The following is a 17,583-nucleotide window of genomic DNA, read 5'->3' on the forward strand; positions in this document are numbered from 1 at the left end:
TTCGTAAACACGTCTCAAAAGTATGTGTACAATGTTATGCATATTGGGTATTCACTCTGTTGTGAGCTGTCAAAAAGGTTACATGTGTTTTGCTAGCATCAACGATTATTTGCTTTCTATAAAAATAGATGAGAGAATCTGTATTAAATTTTGTTGTAAGAATGGAATAAAGTGTATGAAATTTTTAGAATTGTTAAATATTGCTTTTGGTGAGCCTGTTATGAAAAACAAAGGGCATAAAAGTGGTATAAACATTTCAAAGCAGGTCTTAAAGGGCAGCGGTTTTACAAGTATGGATGAGATTAAAAATGCACAGTTAAAAGACCTGTAAACTATCCCGAAACAGTTCCTAAAGTGTTTCGGGGACTGGGAAATGCACTGGCATAAGTGTATAAGTATGTAATGTGGATTATTTTGAAGAGTGTAACGTTGCTGTAGATTAACAAATAGTTCTTACCAAAAATAAAAATTAATATGTAACCGCACCTTGTATGTCAAGCTTTCTGCTTAGAAGTCCAGAATCGGGTTACGTGTTTCGAAGGAAATTTCAGCAGTGTTTAGAATAGCTATTGCGCACATGTTTTAAGCAATATGTCGTAGAATCAGGTGAATAGTGGCCGAGATAGATATTTAGTGTTCCATAAGCATCAAAGGTTTTACGTGTTCTTGAAACTGTATATAACGATTGGTTTCCTTCCAAAATTATTAGATCTGCTTCGTGGCGATACCAGTAAACCATGCGGCTTATTTTCACGTTCCTTCCTTATGCGTCCTACTGGGCGAGACTGACGATTTCATAAATTGCAACCCTTTGATTGGGACTGGTAATATTAGCCAACAGTTCTTTTTGCGTCGCCTCTTTAACATACACTGTACTAACCTTAGAGACAATTGAACGCTCGTTGCTCTGCAAATACCTCCTCTTCTTCATATTCTGCACATTTTCTTTCAATGCTAGATGATTATCCATCACTTCCGGATATCGAAGTATATCAGTAAGTATACAAAGTTAACTAACACTGGCAACTGATACCACAAACAGAAATGACGTATATCACTGCCCTCAGATCTACACCGCTAGACAGGTAACGGGCAACAGATTTAGGGTGCCCCTGTAGTCCGGTGGCAGCGTTCTTCCGGGAAAGGCCACTTCGCCACCAAAAGTGCTGCTCGCTCTTGAGTTTACAGACAGACTATACCACAATAGTAAATTTATATGCCAACTAGCTTTTGCAGATGATGAAGAGATTGAAGAAATGTGTGATGCGATAAAAGGAATTATTCAAATAGTTAATGGAGAAGAAAATTTAATAGTCAGGGGGAACTGGAATTCAATAGTAGGAAAAGGAAGAGAAGGAAAAGTAGTAGGTGAATATGGACTGGTGATAAGGAATGAAAGGGGAAGCCACTTAGAATTTTGCACAGAGCAGGGTTTAATCATCACAAACACTTGGTTGAACTAATGAAAGAAAGTTGTGTGTGTGGAAGTGACCTGGAGACAGTGGAAAGTTTCTGACTGATTATATAATGGTAAAACAGAGATTTCGGAATAAAATCTTAAATTGAAAGACATTTCCAGTGGCAGATTTTGATTCTGACCACAAGTTATTAGTTATGAACTGTAGATTAAAAATACAGAAACTGCAAAAAGGGTAGGAAATTAAGGAGATGGGACTTGGACAAGTTGAAAGAACAAGAGTGGAAGACTCTTCAAGAGATTAAGTACGAAGGCAGCATAGGATCAAACAGGTAAAAAGACAAAGCCTAGTGAAATTCTTGGATAACACAGGTGATATTAAATTTAATTGATGAAAGGAGAAAATATAAAAATGTAGTAAATGAAGCAAGTGGAAAGAAATAAAAATGTCTAAAAAATTAGATTGACAAGAAGTGGAAAATGGCTAAGCAGGAATGGCTAGAGGACAAATCTAAGGATTTAGAGGGATGCGTCACTAAGGACAGATAAATACTCCAGAATGAAATTTTCATTTTGCAGTGGAATGTGCACTGATATGAAACTTCCTGGCACATTTAAAATTGTGTGCCAGATAAAGACTCGAACAAGGATCCTTGCCTTTCACAGGCAAGTGCTCTACCAACTGAGCTACCCAAGCATGTCTCTCAACCCAATCCCAAACCTTTAATTCTGCTAGTACCTCGTCTCCTACCTTCCAGGCTTCCCAGAAGCTCTCATGCGAACTTTAATTAAAACTGTGGGGACAGGTCGTGAGTCATGCTTGGGAAACTCAGTCGGTAGAGCACTTGCCTGCGGAAGGCAAAGCTCCCAAGTTTGAGTCGGTTTGTCACACAGTTTTAATCTGCCAGGAAGTTTCGGTTTGATACTGCCTACAAGAAAATTAAATAAGCCTTTGGAGAAAAGAGAAGCAGCTATATGAAAAGCAAGAGCTCATGTGGTAAATCAGTCATAAGCAAAGAAGGGAAAGCTGAAAAGCAGAGTGTCTACACAATGGATATGAACTTGCAGGCATGTTATAGAAATGGAAGAGGATGTAGATGAAGAGGAGATGGGAGATATGATATTGTGAGAATAATTTGACAGCACACTGAAAGACCTAAGTTGAAACGAGGACCTGGGAGTAGACAAAATTCTGCCAGACCTACTGATAGCCTTGGGAGAGCTAGCCATGACAAAATATCTTCCATTTGATATGCAATATGTGTGAGACAGGTGAAATACCCTCAGATTTCATGAAGAATGTAATAATTCCAATTCCAAAGAAAGCAGGTTTGAATATTATTAAACTGTCAGTGTAATAAGTCGCGGTTGCAAAATACTAACACGAATTCCATACAGAATGATGGAAAAAATGATTAGAAGTGGACCTCGGGTAAGATTAGTTTGGATTCCTGCGGAATGTGAGCTCACATGAGGCAGTACTTAATCCTATGACTTACGGAGCGAAAGGCTATTTACAGTTTGTACAAAGACCAGAGAGCAGTTAATGAGTAGAGGGGTATAAAAGGGAAAAGGGGAAGAAGTGATAGAGCAGGGAGTGAGACAGGGTTGTGGCCTTCCCCTGATGTTATTCAATCTGTGCACTGAGTGAGCATTAAAGGAAACAAAAGAAAAATTTGGAGATGGAAATAAAGTTCAGGGAGAAGCACTGAGGTCTGCCAATGACCTTGTAATTCTGTCAGAAAGAGTAAAGGCTTGGAATAGTGCAGCTGAAAAGAATGGTCATTGTCTTGAAAGGTGGTTATAAAATGAACATCAACAGAAGCAATAAAGGATAATGGAATGTAGTCAAATTAAATCAGGTGATGCTGTGGGAATCGGATTATGAAACAAAATGCTAAAAGTAGTAAGAGTTTCACTGCTGGGGCAGTAAAATTACTGATGGTCAAAGTAGAGAAGATATAAAATGCAGACTGGCAATAGCAAGAAGTGTTTCTGCAGAATAGAAATTTGTTTAATGTAGATTTAAGTGTCAGGAAGTCTTTTCTGTAAGTATTGATATGGAAGTGAAATATAGATGATACAAAGATTAGACAAGAAGAGAACAGAAGCCTTTGAAATGTGGTGCTACAGAAGAATACTGGATATTAGACGGGTACTAATGCAGAGGTACTAATAGAAATGAGGAGAAAAGAAATTTGTGGCACCACCTGACTAGGCGAAGGGTTTGGTTGAGACATCAAAGGATAACCTATTTAGTATTGGAGGGAAGTGTGGGGAGTAAAAATTGTAGAGGGAGATCAAGAGATGAACACAGTAAGCACATTTAGAAGTATGCAAGTTGTAATAGTTATACGGAGATGAAGAAAGAGTCTTGCACAGAAGAGCTGCATCAAACCAGTCTTCGTACGGAAGATCACAACAACAATAATCTTAATGTTCCTTGCAAAGTGTCTATGAGAATGTACAAAAGAAATAGTGTTATTTGCATCAGTAGCAATCATAATAAATAGGAAATATAGGAAATGAAATGTCAGAAAAAAAAAACGAAAAAGGTTAGGTAAAATATCGCAACAAGAAGCGATAGAGCAATTAGATGAAAAGAAGCAGAAATTACAAGCATTGGCCAAACGACTTAGAAGATACAAAAAAAGTGAAAATAGAAGGAAACAAAACCAAACATTCAACACAAACCAAAAGAAATTTTACCAGACAATAGATGACACACACATTAAAATAGACAATCCACCAAACATAACAGACATGGAACATTTCTGGAGCAACATATGGTCAAACCCGGTACAACATAACAGGCATGCACGGTGGATACAAGCAGAAACAGATACATACAAGATGATACAACAAATGCCTGAAGTGATAATTTTGCAACATGAAGTCACCCAAGCAATTAATTCTACTCACAATTGGAAAGCCCCTGGAAAAGATAAAATAGCAAATTTCTGGCTAAAGAAGTTCACCTCAACACATTCAAATCTAATTAAATTATTTAACAGTTACATTGCAGATCCATACACATTCCCTGCTACACTTACATATGGAATAACTTATCTGAAACCTAAAGATCAAGCAGACACAGCAAACTCAGCTAAATATCGCCCCATAACATGCCTACCAACAATATACAAAATATTAACTTCAGTCATTACACAGAAATTAATGACACATACAACACAGAACAAAATTATAAATGAAGAACAAAAAGGCTGTTGCAAAGGAGCACAAGGATGTAAGGAGCAACTGATAATAGATGCAGAGATAATATAGCAAGCTAAAACTAAACAAAGGTCGCTACACTACGCATACATTGATTACCAAAAAGCTTTTGATAGTGTACCCCACTCATGGTTACTACAAATATTGGAAATATACAAAGTAGATCCTAAATTGGTACAGTTCCTAAACATAGTAATGAAAAATTGGAAAACCACACTTAATATCCAAACAAATTCAAATAATATCACATCACAGCCAATACAGATTATGCGTGGAATATACCAAGGAGACTCATTAAGTCCTTTCTCGTTCTGCCTTGCTCTGAACCCACTACCCCACATGCTAAATAATACAAATTATGGATACAATATTACTGGAACATACCCACACAAAATCACACATTTGCTATACATGGATGATCTAAAACTACTGGCAGCAACAAATCAACAACTCAACCAATTACTAAAGATAACAGAAGTATTCAGCAATGATATAAATATGGCTTTTGGAACAGACAAATGTAAGAAAAATAGCATAGTCAAGGGAAAACACACTAAACAAGAAGATTACATATGGATAACCACAGCGACTGCATAGAAGCGATGGAAACAGATGCCTATAAATATCTAGGATACAGACAGAAAATAGGAATAGATAATACAAATATTAAAGAAGAACTAAAAGAAAAATACTGACAAAGACTAAGAAAAATACTGAAAACAGAATTGACAGCAAGAAACAAGACAAAAGTTATAAATACTTATGCTATACCAATATTGAGCTACTCATTTGGAGTAGTGAAATGGAGTAACACAGACCTAGAAGCACTCAATACACTTACACGATCACAATGCCACAAATATAGAATACATCACATACATTCAGCAACAGAAAGATTCACATTAAGCAGAATGGAAGGAGGAAGGGGATTCATCGACATAAAAACCTACATTATGGACAGGTAGACAATTTAAGAAAATTCTTTCTAGAACGAGCAGAAACTAGCAAAATACACAAAGCAATCACTCATATAAATTCATCGGCTACACCACTGCAATTTCATAACCACTTCTACAACCCTTTAGATCACATAACATCAACAGATACGAAGAAAGTAAATTGGAAACAGAAAACACTACATGGCAAGCACCCGTATCATCTAACACAGCCACACGTCGATCAAGACTCATCCAACACATGGCTAAGAAAAGGCAATATATACAGTGACACGGAAGGATTCATAATTGCAATACAGGATCAAACAATCAACACCAGATATTACAGCAAGCATATTATTAAAGATCCCAACACCACAACAGATAAATGCAGACTTTGCAAACAACAAATAGAAACAGTAGATCACATCACAAGTGGATGTACAATACTAGCAAAAATAATACATAAACAGCCTGCCTTACAACATAAACTTATAAAACAACACGTTCCCACATACAAGTATGCACCACAAAATGTACTGGAGGATGATGAATACAAATTATACTGGAACAGAACCATTATAACAGATAAAACACCACCACATAACAAACCTGACATCATACTCACCAATAAAAAGAAGAAAGTAACACAACTAATCGAAATATCCATACCCAATACAACAAATATACAAAAGAAAACAAGAGAAAAAATTGAAAAATACATCCAACTGCCTGAGGAAGTCAAGGACTTGTGGCTTCAGGATAAAGTTGCTTGTTGCTTCAGGATAAAGTTGACATTATACCAATTATACTATCAACTACAGGAGTCATACCACACAATATCCACCAGTACATCAATGCAATACAGCTACATCCAAACTTATATATACAATTACAGAAATCCGTAATTATTGATACATGTTCAATTACCCGAAAGTTCCTAAATGCAGTACTTCTCTAATTGTTGTTGGACTTAAATATGAATGTTCAATTTTATCTGCTCACTGTTTTATGTGACAAGCCCAACATTGAAGTTCTAGCTAAGCAACTGCAGATTAGAGTTCCAAAAATTTTAACTTGAAACTGACAACACTGTGATAACTTTGCGCCAAATAGTAATAAATATACAAAATATGATGATGTGCCATGCAATAATTTGTATTAATCTAATATCAAAATATTTTATTATAATTGTAGGAGGGTGGCAAGCTAAGTCAAGGAGAACACTTAATGCCCTGCCCTCGATGCTCATTGCCATCTCACATAAGTAGCTCTGAGGGGTATGGTCGCTGCTCAAGGCCTGGCTGCTTGTTTGAATTCTGCATACGTTGTCACTCTGCTCCTCATATGGGTAAACCTTGTAGAGCAGTATTGCCAGTGTTGCAAAGCCACTGCAGAAGAATGAGAAACGGTATTGGTAGTGCCGCCAGTCGCAGGAATCTGCGGAAGCTGTTACTTTGAGTGTAAGTATGGAACTTGTAGAGAATTAGAATATTACTTGTGGTCTTACTATAGTGATTTCGGACCGTTAAAAATGTTGTTTTGAATTGGTCTTTGTGACATTTAAATTCACCATGCCCAGTTACGTTTAAGGAGGCTGTAGAAACTGTAATGTATCCAAATCTGTAGACACATTTTTTTCTGATGAATTTGGATTCCTAAAAGAAGTGTAAGGTAATAGGCTTGTCAGGTTTATTCTGTGGCCAGTCTCTTCTCATTAATAGTTAAGTTTTGATGTACATCACGTAGTACGTGTTATTTTGTATATGTTTGGTAAATATTCATATGGTCTCACTAACATTCAATAGTCCATAGTTACTAATCCTGTGAGTGATTACTTAGTGATAGAATTACAGCCCTCACTTTTAACCACTGGAACAAAATGTATTGACACACTTTATCTCTCTAATAACTGCTGCTTCCCCTTGTGGAATAAGTCACAAATTTTTATTTGTGCTTCCTATTGATGGAAGATTAGGACCTGAAAGGGCTTTGAAAAGTAAAATCTTCTGGATTAGGCTACGCTGGAAGTTTGCTGCTGCTGCTGCTACTACTACTACTACTACTACTACTTACATTAAGGGAGTGTTTTTTTTTTTTTTTTTTTTTTTTTTGGGGGGGGGGGGGGGGCTGAAAGCAATAAATGGGTTGTTATCCTACTAGTCAAAGATTGCTTAAAGACACTAAGTGGAGTAATTTTATGCTGATCACACTCAAATACGGAAAAAGTGGCAGTACATTATGAAGTACAAAGTAGTTTATTTTAACAGAGTTTACTGTGACACCATTTTTTGTACGTTTAGATGAAACTATCAAGCAGACTTTACAATGAAAATGATGTTGCAGTTTTGACATAATTTTATATTGATCTTAGAGGCCTGGATACTGTTCATACTAGCTTAATTTAGGAAAGGTGATTGTTTTTATGTGCTTATTTGCAGTTGTTTTGCTTGAAAATGAACAATATTCAAAACTGCACTTGCAATACATAAACAATGTTGACAGTTGCCAGTGATAATTGCCACGTTTAATGACTTCTAATTTTTTATTGTATATTAAAAGCTTGCAATTCATTTTTCTAATACTTTCAGTGGATGTTTTAATCAGAATCATTTTTCATTAAAAAATATATCTATTCTTGAAGGAGTTTTTTATTTGTTGCAGGGGGCTTCAAATACCTCAATCGTCTGTGATAAATGAACATTTAGTAACTGTGGAATGTAACTGCAATCTGGAATATCTTAAGTTTTTAACAGGAACGTTACAGTAAGACATAAGGTTTATTGTACTATAAATTTTATCCAGATACTTCTTCCTACTGTCTCTCTTCTGTGCTATTGCTTGTATATATTTTATGTTCTTCAGTAGCATCTGACTGTCTTGGAAAAACAATCTTGCATCACCTGTAATTTTCCTTATAGTGCTATCTGAATATGTACGTACTTTTCAACATTTAGTTACTATTAAGATTAAACTAACTTGTAGTGCCAGAAATTGTTTTGTAACTATTAGAGATTGTAATAAATTAGTAGAATTATTCCTTTTAAGCATAAATCTGACTAGAATGTTGTATAATGAACTATTTCTGAAATAATAATGTACACCTGTTCATACAGTCTCATGTTAGTACAAATTTTTAATTTGTTTTGTGCTTCAGTTCTTGCCATTTGGCTTAAATTCAGCAGTGATTTTTTACCATTGCAGTTTTATGTAGTATAGTCCCTTGTTTGTGCCTCCTGTGGAGGAACTTTAAACGAGGTATGAAAATTTTATGGCACAGTTTTTATGTGGGAGGATGGACTTTGTTTTCAACATCAAAATAGCTTAGCTTCTATATGTACTATGTATCACTTATGCTGAAAATGGCGTATTATTGTACAAAAAATGTAAAGTTCCTTTAAAGTGAATTTTTTTCATTGGGATATACTTCCGCAACCTCTTGGCTTACAAATGATCAGTAGAAATTTTCAGTGTTGCTTTGGAATGTCCAAATTACAAAAACTTCTAATTATGCATTAGTAAATTTCCTTAATAGTACAAACTCCTCAAAAAAATCCATCCAACATTGTAATCTGCAGTGATACTTATGGAGTACTTCTTTTTTCCATATTTAAGTTATTCAGTGAACCATATATGATCTCACGTTCAATGTCAGTGCCTAATCTTTCATTTTGAAATTTTTTATCTATTTTATTACTATTTGCTAAGAAGTATTATTTTTGAGTGTGCAAATGTGTTGACCACACCACACTGCTTAAGAAATCTGAACATTTGGTGGTTAAAAATGTTCATTATTATAATGGAAAAATGGTATTCAGAATTGCAAGTGTCGTGACTGTTAAAATTTGCTCAACTATAATGTACCTGATGTAACTTTGTTGCTGTCGCACAATTCCACATTGTAAAATAGCATTTATGTTTTTAACTAAACAAATAAAATTATGTATGAATTACTTGATTGTCTGTATTAATAAATATTTCACTTGAACATTGTTCGCTTTCTTATAGCCTTTCTTTAGAGCTTGAGCACACTGAACCAATTGGACCACATCTTCCTACTGTCAGACTGATAGTGCATTAGAATACAAAACTTTTGCCCTAAGGTGCTACTCTTAATTACCGTTTTTTCTGAACGTAATAAGCTTGTGCAAATACACTTTTTTCACTGCCATGTGTTGTTGATGCTGTTCCTTGCTCACTATTAGTTATCAAGCTGAGGTAACATTTTTAGCCTTAAATGTCAAAGTCCAATGTTTGGTAAAGATTTGTTGCACAGTTTTGATAATCATGGTAACAAGAGCTTTGGTTAGCTCAGTTTGAACATTTTCTGTGCCAGTTTAAGAATATTAGCCATTCCCCTGTTAAAGCTACAGAACCAATACATTCGGTACTAACAGAATTTACCAGAACAGGCTGTTGAAACCAAGTCCTGCACTATAGTTTTAACTTTTGATGATTATAACAGCTCAACTCTAGGTCAGGGGCAGTGCCAGCCAAAACATTTTTCTTCTTTGGCATACAGGTTCATAATGAATCAGTTTTGTGAAACCAATGAAAGAAGGTTTTAAGTAACCTGGGAGGGGGGGGGGGGGGGGGGTAAAGAAGAGCAGTGCTGTACGTCAAGGACTGAAACTGAAATATCCCCTCTCGGGTTATTTGTGGGTTGGCATTTTGACTAATTGTCCGTAATGAAAATTGTGGTGACACCCTGGTTTGTACCATAGACCAAGATCAAGGTTAGTTACAGTGTAAGCTGACAAAGCCTATGAAACTCATATTACAAAGTTACACTACATTTAATGCAATGTTCAAGTAGCAACTGCAGTTTTCAGCACAAATAGATGTAACAGCTTGTTGTACTTTGAATGGTCATTTTGGCTGTATATCACATGCCAAAAATATATTTTAATTATTGCAGATATTTCATAAATTTTTTGTGGTTGTCTTCTCATCCCATCTGGTGTCTCCCCTGACCCATGGTTCTGGGCGACTTTTCCAATATCTACCACTTTTCCTAGACGTACGCTCCTCTTCCTTCCCCTTCAAACCTTGTGCCTAAAGGAGTCACTGGCTCCAAAAGCTTACCTAAATATAACCTCCTTTTACGTATGTGTTCTGCTGCTGCTTGGTGAGTAGGTTTTTAATCTATCCAATTAAATTATTTGAATATAATAGAAGGAAACATTCCACGTGGGAAAAATATATCTAAAAACAAAGATGATGAGACTCGCCAAACAAAAGCGCTGGCAGGTCGATAGACACACAAACAAACACAAACATACACACAAAATTCAAGCTTTCGCAACAAACGGTTGCTTCGTCAGGAAAGAGGAAAGGAGAGGGAAAGACAAAAGGATGTGGGTTTTAAGGGAGAGAGTAAGGAGTCATTCCAATCCCGGGAGCAGAAAGACTTACCTTAGGGGGAAAAAAGGACAGGTATACGCGTGCGCACACACACACACACTCATATCCATCCGCATGTACACAGACACAAGCAACAATGAAAGACACTCTCCGTGGCCGCACATTCACCAGCCGTGCTGCTATTGCCTCAGCGATTTTCCAGTGGTCAAAACAGACTCCTAAAGAAGCCTTCGCCGCTGCCATGGAATCATGGCATCAGCGTTGTGAAAAATGTGTAAGTCTGCAGGGCTATTACGTCGAGAAGTAACGCCAGTTTCATCAATTTCGGGTGAGTAGTTAATTAGAAAAAAAATCGGAGGCCTTAGAACTTGAATGCACCTCGTATCTTTTGTAACTTTTTGGGTGTTCTCTGAAAATTAAAGGTAGCCTACCAAACGTGTGTGTTGTCTTCATGTGTTAATGATCAGATTATTCCCAGTGTAACAAACTAGGATGACACTAATGAATGTCAATTCTGGGACATAGGAAAAATATGCACTCGAAGAGCTGTAAGTACTATTATTAAATTTGTTACTTTTTTAACTGACAAAATGTTATGGGCATAACCACTGAATTTGTGTGAAATGCTGTTTCCTGTGCTGCTACATATGTAACATTAACACAATAGATGCTGTTACAATCAGTGCTAGATTTTAGTTATAAATGAGATCTGAGAGTATTGGAACAGCCCTGCAAAACACTCAGTGATAGGGTCTAGGCTTTTTCATGCATCATGTGACTTTCATGTTGATCTTATAGCTGAACATGACAGACTGGGGCATGCTTGGTCTATATGTGTTAGGCAATGGAACAGAAAAGTGGCACTATAGAGCCGGCTCTGACTCACGCAGGGAAAGTTGTGTGCTGCTGCGTCAGTTTGGCAGTATCCATTCATTTGGGTGGGTAGTTCATTGGTCATGAGCACACAAAACACTGTGCAGAAGCTACAGCCAAGTTGGTATATGACATGGCTGATTTCACAGTTGGCTCTACCTCTGATTGTGTATGACATTCCTGTGACAGGATGGTAATAGAATTTGTTGAGGGAGTACAAAGGACGGGTCTTGCACACGAGTATTTCATATTGTATGACCAACATTGCAAAGGATTTATGACAGTCATGGCATGAGTATGAAGCAGATCATTTTGTAAGTTGAGTAGCCAGCAGGATTTATAGGAACAATTGGCCTCATTTCAGAGCACAATGAAATGTAGTCAAATCTGTGGCGGAGGATGTGGTAAACTTCTAATAAGAGGTGGATTTGGATAGTAAGAACTTACAAACAGAAAAATGTGTCAAAGGCTGTGGAATACTTAGTTAACAATAAACTGCTGTCGCAACTGTTCACATTAAGTTCGTTTAAGCAGTTGACTGCAGGCTCACACACATGCACATTTGAGTCACGTATAGGCAGTAGCTTCTCCCACTTCCGCATACTTGAAGTGTGGCTGTTAGCTGCATAAGAAGTAACAACAAGCAGCCAGATACTTCCTGGAAAAAATTTTCTGTTGCGCCTTAGCTGGCAGATTCGCACATGCGCATAGCAGTCTGGGTTGTAGTGGGGAGGGGGGTTAGCTTCCACTGAAGCCGTGTTTACGGTTAGGTTTCGCTGTTTCCTCTTCATTTACCCTTTTCACATGAAGTGAAAACAAGGGAGCTATCAAGTGAATTACAATACATTCACATAATTACGGAAGGCTAACATATGTTACTAGTTTCGGTTTTCTGATTTTATTTTTTTTCCTCATGTTTATGGCAGTCAGTCACCTTGGAGAACAATGATGTTATTTTTGTTGGTTTGCTAAATAAATCTGGCTTTTATTAATCTTTTTCCCAGAGACAGTCAATTTATTAGAAACGAAGTGTTTCATTCTGCACTATTAGCTAGTTTCAACTGTTAACTGAATTTCAAGTGCACATTTTTATCTTCTGGCACGTATGGCATAATGTCATATTAAAGAACAAATCTGAGACAATGCAGTACTGGTACTCCAAGAAAATTTGCATCTCGAAAACTGCACTGAAAAACTTAATATCAGGTTGGGGCATACTTCATTGTGAATCTGGACACATGAATGTGGTTTTAAGCATTTTAGTGTGGTTTACAAAATTCGGAGGCTCTTGGAGTACCCTATTTCTTTTATGACGCCATGTAAGATCATTTAACACCATGTATGTATGAACATATGGGCTCCCTACATCATTGTAGCTGCCCACGCCCAGTAACGCCTGTTTCCTGACGGTCTCTGGCAACTGCTGAAACGAAGCTATTTCCAACAGGTCACAGGGAAATAATGCGAATGGCGCTTTGAAAAGCATTAGTTTCAAAGTAAATTTCCTTTCACGCAAGATGAATTGTTACGCGTGCGAATATGCAATGAATTTCTTAAATCTCAGAGTTTGGCTCTCATTTAAAACTTTTAATGTACTGATAACTAGCCACTTACAAGAATTTCGAGCCCAGAAGACCAGGCATTAGGGTCATTATTTAAAATTTTACTGGCACATTTGTGTGATGTATGTTAAAGGGAACACACGCAAAAAAGAGAATATTATATGTGAACTTCAGATTCATGGCCCATAGATTAAACAGAACACCCATGAACAAACAGAACTACACACAAGAACTAAACACAATAAAACAAATGGGAGTAGAAAATGGTTATACTACCCATATGGTTGACAAGTTAAATAAAAAAATATGCAAACAGTACAAATGGCACATACCTACAATACCAAGATTGTTCACAGAATAGGCAACATTTTGAAGAAACAGGAACTCCAAATAGGTTACAGGATGGAGAACACAACACAGAAAAAGATCAGAACACAAGAAACACCCATGGGTAAATTTAACAGGTCAGGAATATATGAACTCACATGCAACACTTGCCAGTCAGTATACATAGAACAAACATGCAGAAACTTCAAAACAAGATATTCGGAACATCTCAGAGCTTAAAAAAGCAACAGCTCCCACTGCACATTTGCTGACCACCTTATAGCCAACAACCACCACCCAACCACAATAGAAACAGACTTGAGAGTACTAAAACCCAGCCACCATTGAGGAAAACTTCCATACACAGAAGGCAATAGCAGAAAGAAAACAGGACTTAAAAGAATACGCTACACTCAGCAAGGGCACACTATTTAACACATTAAAGGAACTTTACAAATAAAAACAGCAGATAAAAAGACACACACACACACACACACACACACACACACAAAGATAAAATGCAAATAAAATTCAAATTTGGCGCCGAACTCTCTGGTGAACAAATGAACACTGACTGGGCTGGGACATGTAACAAACCACAATGACACTGTGTTCTGGTGTAGTGAAAAGCGTTTTACTACGTTATTTGTGGAAAATACTTGTTATAGCTATGTATGCATCACAACATCTCAGCATGATGTGGAGAATGGAAGTGCTCGCCACACGAAAACGTAAGTAAATACGAAAATAGGCACGAAAACACTGCGAAAAACTAAATTACTCTCTAGAAGATAGGTTAACTCTCAGCAAAAAAATCATCATCATCATCATCATCATCATCGCTTGGTTGCAGATGACAAGCTTCCTCTAATAATTAACACAAAAGTGGTCCAGAAAATTCATGGTCACCAAATGTAAAGGTATTTACAAAAAGAAACGATTTGTTGTTTGAACTAAAAATGCACATAATTTTATAATGATGTAACAAAAATGTTCACATTGCAGAATAAATAAAAACGAAAGCCCACTGATGATGGCACAGTGGTGCCGAAACATGTTTGGGTACTGAGAAAAACTGTGTTTTGTATAACTGCCAGACCCCAAATCCAAAAAATATGTACATTAAGTTAAACCATTAACTTTTCATATTTGTGTGTTCACACTACTTAAAAGTTAGTTGCACTGACTGACTGGCGTGTGTCCTATGTCTGAATATGTGCCATCATTGGCGAGCGAGATCATGTGATATGAGCTATGATTGGCTTAACAAAAGCTCATTTCAATCTTGATTTCAATGCTTCAGAAACTAACGCATTGTCTCGAATCTATACTTTCATAATACAAATATATGCAGCTTATCAAACTATGAAAATGTGCAGCATAAATGTCCCCTGAGTTTTTTTCGTTCTTGGCAGTTCCATGCTGGTGTATAAAACCTTTAGCATTCAGACTGATATTTTTACAGCTCCAAGGGAAAGTATGCTGTCATTTATCATGGAAAAAGTGTATTTTGCATGTTGGGAGAAGTGTATTTTCACATGGGAGAAAGTGCATGTTTAACTGGGAAATCTGGGAATTTTTTTTCTTGTCCACTTATACACCCTGAATAACATCTGGATCATGTTTTAGGATAAACACAAGAACAATCAGACCTCAAAATATGCAAAATAATCAACATTTACTTGCAGACATAAAATTACTTCTTAGCTGCCATACAATGAAACCCCAGAAAATTTGCTGTATATTTAACAGTATACACTTGCTCAGTAACTCATATTGTAGAAGTAATGATAATCCACATTGATATATATGAAAATACTCTTACCTACTGAAAACATCTGGTTGATAATTGCTGAGCAACTGGCCCAGGATACACCACCCACTGTTACACCAGATCGACTTTGGCAATATACAGAAGCAGCATGGACTGCTGTACCCCAAGAACATATCTAGAGTCTCTGATTGAATGCCGAGGCACGTAGCAGTATTTGGCACTGATTTCATCATCTTCTTCACTTCACATGAAACTATTTTCAATCATGTGATCTTTGTACAATGTGTTATCTCCCAAATCCATTTGGCTGTGAAATCTCCACTCCTTCTTGGTATTGAATTTTGGATGCCCAGCAGTGTAGTTACAACAGACTGACTATGCTTGCTTCCTCAGTGGGAATTCTACATACAAGGTGTACAACTTTGCTTCCGCCGTTTTTTCCCCAACATTGGAGGCTTTAATGAAACAAATTGGTTACACATGTATCATTCAAATTATTTTCCATCGCTGGCCACTACTTTCTCCCATCTTTCGGGCAGTGTACGAATCCCGCATCGAAGAAATTTTTCATCTTTTTGAAGCGATTCATGAATCGATCCAATTTGTGACTTCTTCATGAGATCAGAAGTGTTGCACAGCCAGGCCACGCGCCATTGATCTAAAAAGGTGACAGTCAGAGGGAGCAATGTCTGGAGGATTTGGTGGGTGGGATAGGACTTCCCATTTTAACATTTCCAATTATGTTTTGAACTGTTTTGCAGCGTGGGGTCGAGCATTGTCGTGCTGCAAAATCACTTTATAATGCTTCTCGCTGTATTGTGGCTGTTTGTCTTTTAACACTCTGCTCTAACGCATTAATTGTGTTCTCACGGGGAGCATGCAAGGGATAAGTCCCTGCAGACGCCCTATCCTCTGTGCCCGCGATGGCTCAGATGGATAGAGCGTCTGCCATGTAAGCAGGAGATCCCGGGTTCGAGTCCAGGTTGGGGCACACATTTTCATGTCCCCAATGAAGTACATCAACGCCTTTTTGCAGCTAGGGTGTCCATTTAATTATCATTTCATTTCTATCAACTGTTCTTTCGGAAACTGATACTACCGTCATATAGTTAAAATATGGCTTCCCGGCCATTGACCTTCTTGTGTGAACGCCCACGCTATGCCCGAACTCGTACGGGACTTGGTAGATTAATCTGCTACGAGTAATGAGTATGACGAGCAAACATCTATTAGGCGCACTACGAATGTAGTGGTGTGAACATGTTGGGAATGTGGATCTCACGGGGAGCGTGCAAGGGATAAGTCCCTGCAGACGCACTATCCTCTGTGCCCGCGATGGCTCAGATGGATAGAGCGTCTGCCATGTAAGCAGGAGATCCCGGGTTCGAGTTCCAGTCAGGGCACACATTTTCAACATGTGCCCAATGAAGTACATCAACACCTGGTTGCAGCTAGGGCGTCCATTTAATTATCATTTCATTTCTAGCAAAGTTGCATGGTCATCCACGGTAACTGTTCTTTCGGGAACTGATACTACCGTCATATATAGTTAAAATATGGCTTCCCGGCCATTGACCTTCTTGTGCGAACGCCCACGCTATGCCCGAACTCGTACGGGACTTGGTAGATTAATCTGCCACGAGTAATGAGTATGATGGGCAAACATCTATTAGGCGCACTACGAATAGTGGTGTGGACATGTTGGGAATGTGGACCTCACGGGGAGCGTGCAAGGGATAAGTCCCTGCAGACGCACTATCCTCTGTGCCCGCGATGGCTCAGATGGATAGAGCGTCTGCCATGTAAGCAGGAGATCCCGGGTTCGAGTTCCGGTCGGGGCACACATTTTCAACATGTCCCCAATGAAGTACATCAATGCCCGTTTGCAGCTAGGGTGTCCGTTTAATTATCATTTCATTTCTAGCAAAGCTGCATGGTCATCCACGGTAACTGTTCTTTCGGGAACTGATACTACCGTCATATATAGTTAATTGTGTTCGATAATGAGCACCTGTGATTGTTTCACTTGGTTTTTAACACCTCACAGTACACGAAGCCGAGCTGGTCCCACCAAATGCAGAGTACGATCTTGGAGCC

At 37.7% G+C, this 17,583-nt stretch overlaps 1 protein-coding gene and 2 non-coding genes across 3 annotated transcripts in view; all 3 read left to right on the forward strand.

Annotated features, from left to right (window-relative positions):
- The window catches only part of LOC126162446 (F-box only protein 5-B-like), a 54,785-nt gene extending 45,211 nt beyond the window's left edge, over positions 1–9,574 (forward strand). Inside the window, exons 4-5 of the mRNA XM_049918964.1 lie at positions 6,784–7,049; positions 8,251–9,574. Of these exons, the coding sequence (XP_049774921.1) occupies positions 6,784–7,047 (264 nt within the window). The 3' untranslated portion in view covers positions 7,048–7,049; positions 8,251–9,574. The remainder of the gene's footprint in view (positions 1–6,783; positions 7,050–8,250) is intronic.
- Positions 9,575–16,402: 6,828 nt separating this feature from the next.
- On the forward strand, positions 16,403–16,477 carry Trnat-ugu (transfer RNA threonine (anticodon UGU)). The gene has a single exon. It is a non-coding gene; the product is annotated as a tRNA-Thr (tRNA).
- A 775-nt stretch (positions 16,478–17,252) lies between these two features.
- Trnat-ugu (transfer RNA threonine (anticodon UGU)) lies at positions 17,253–17,327 on the forward strand. The gene has a single exon. It is a non-coding gene; the product is annotated as a tRNA-Thr (tRNA).
- Positions 17,328–17,583: the final 256 nt, after the last annotated feature.

Source organism: Schistocerca cancellata, chromosome 1, assembly GCF_023864275.1.
Source record: "Schistocerca cancellata isolate TAMUIC-IGC-003103 chromosome 1, iqSchCanc2.1, whole genome shotgun sequence".
In the NCBI taxonomy this organism is placed as follows: Eukaryota; Metazoa; Arthropoda; class Insecta; order Orthoptera; family Acrididae; genus Schistocerca; species Schistocerca cancellata.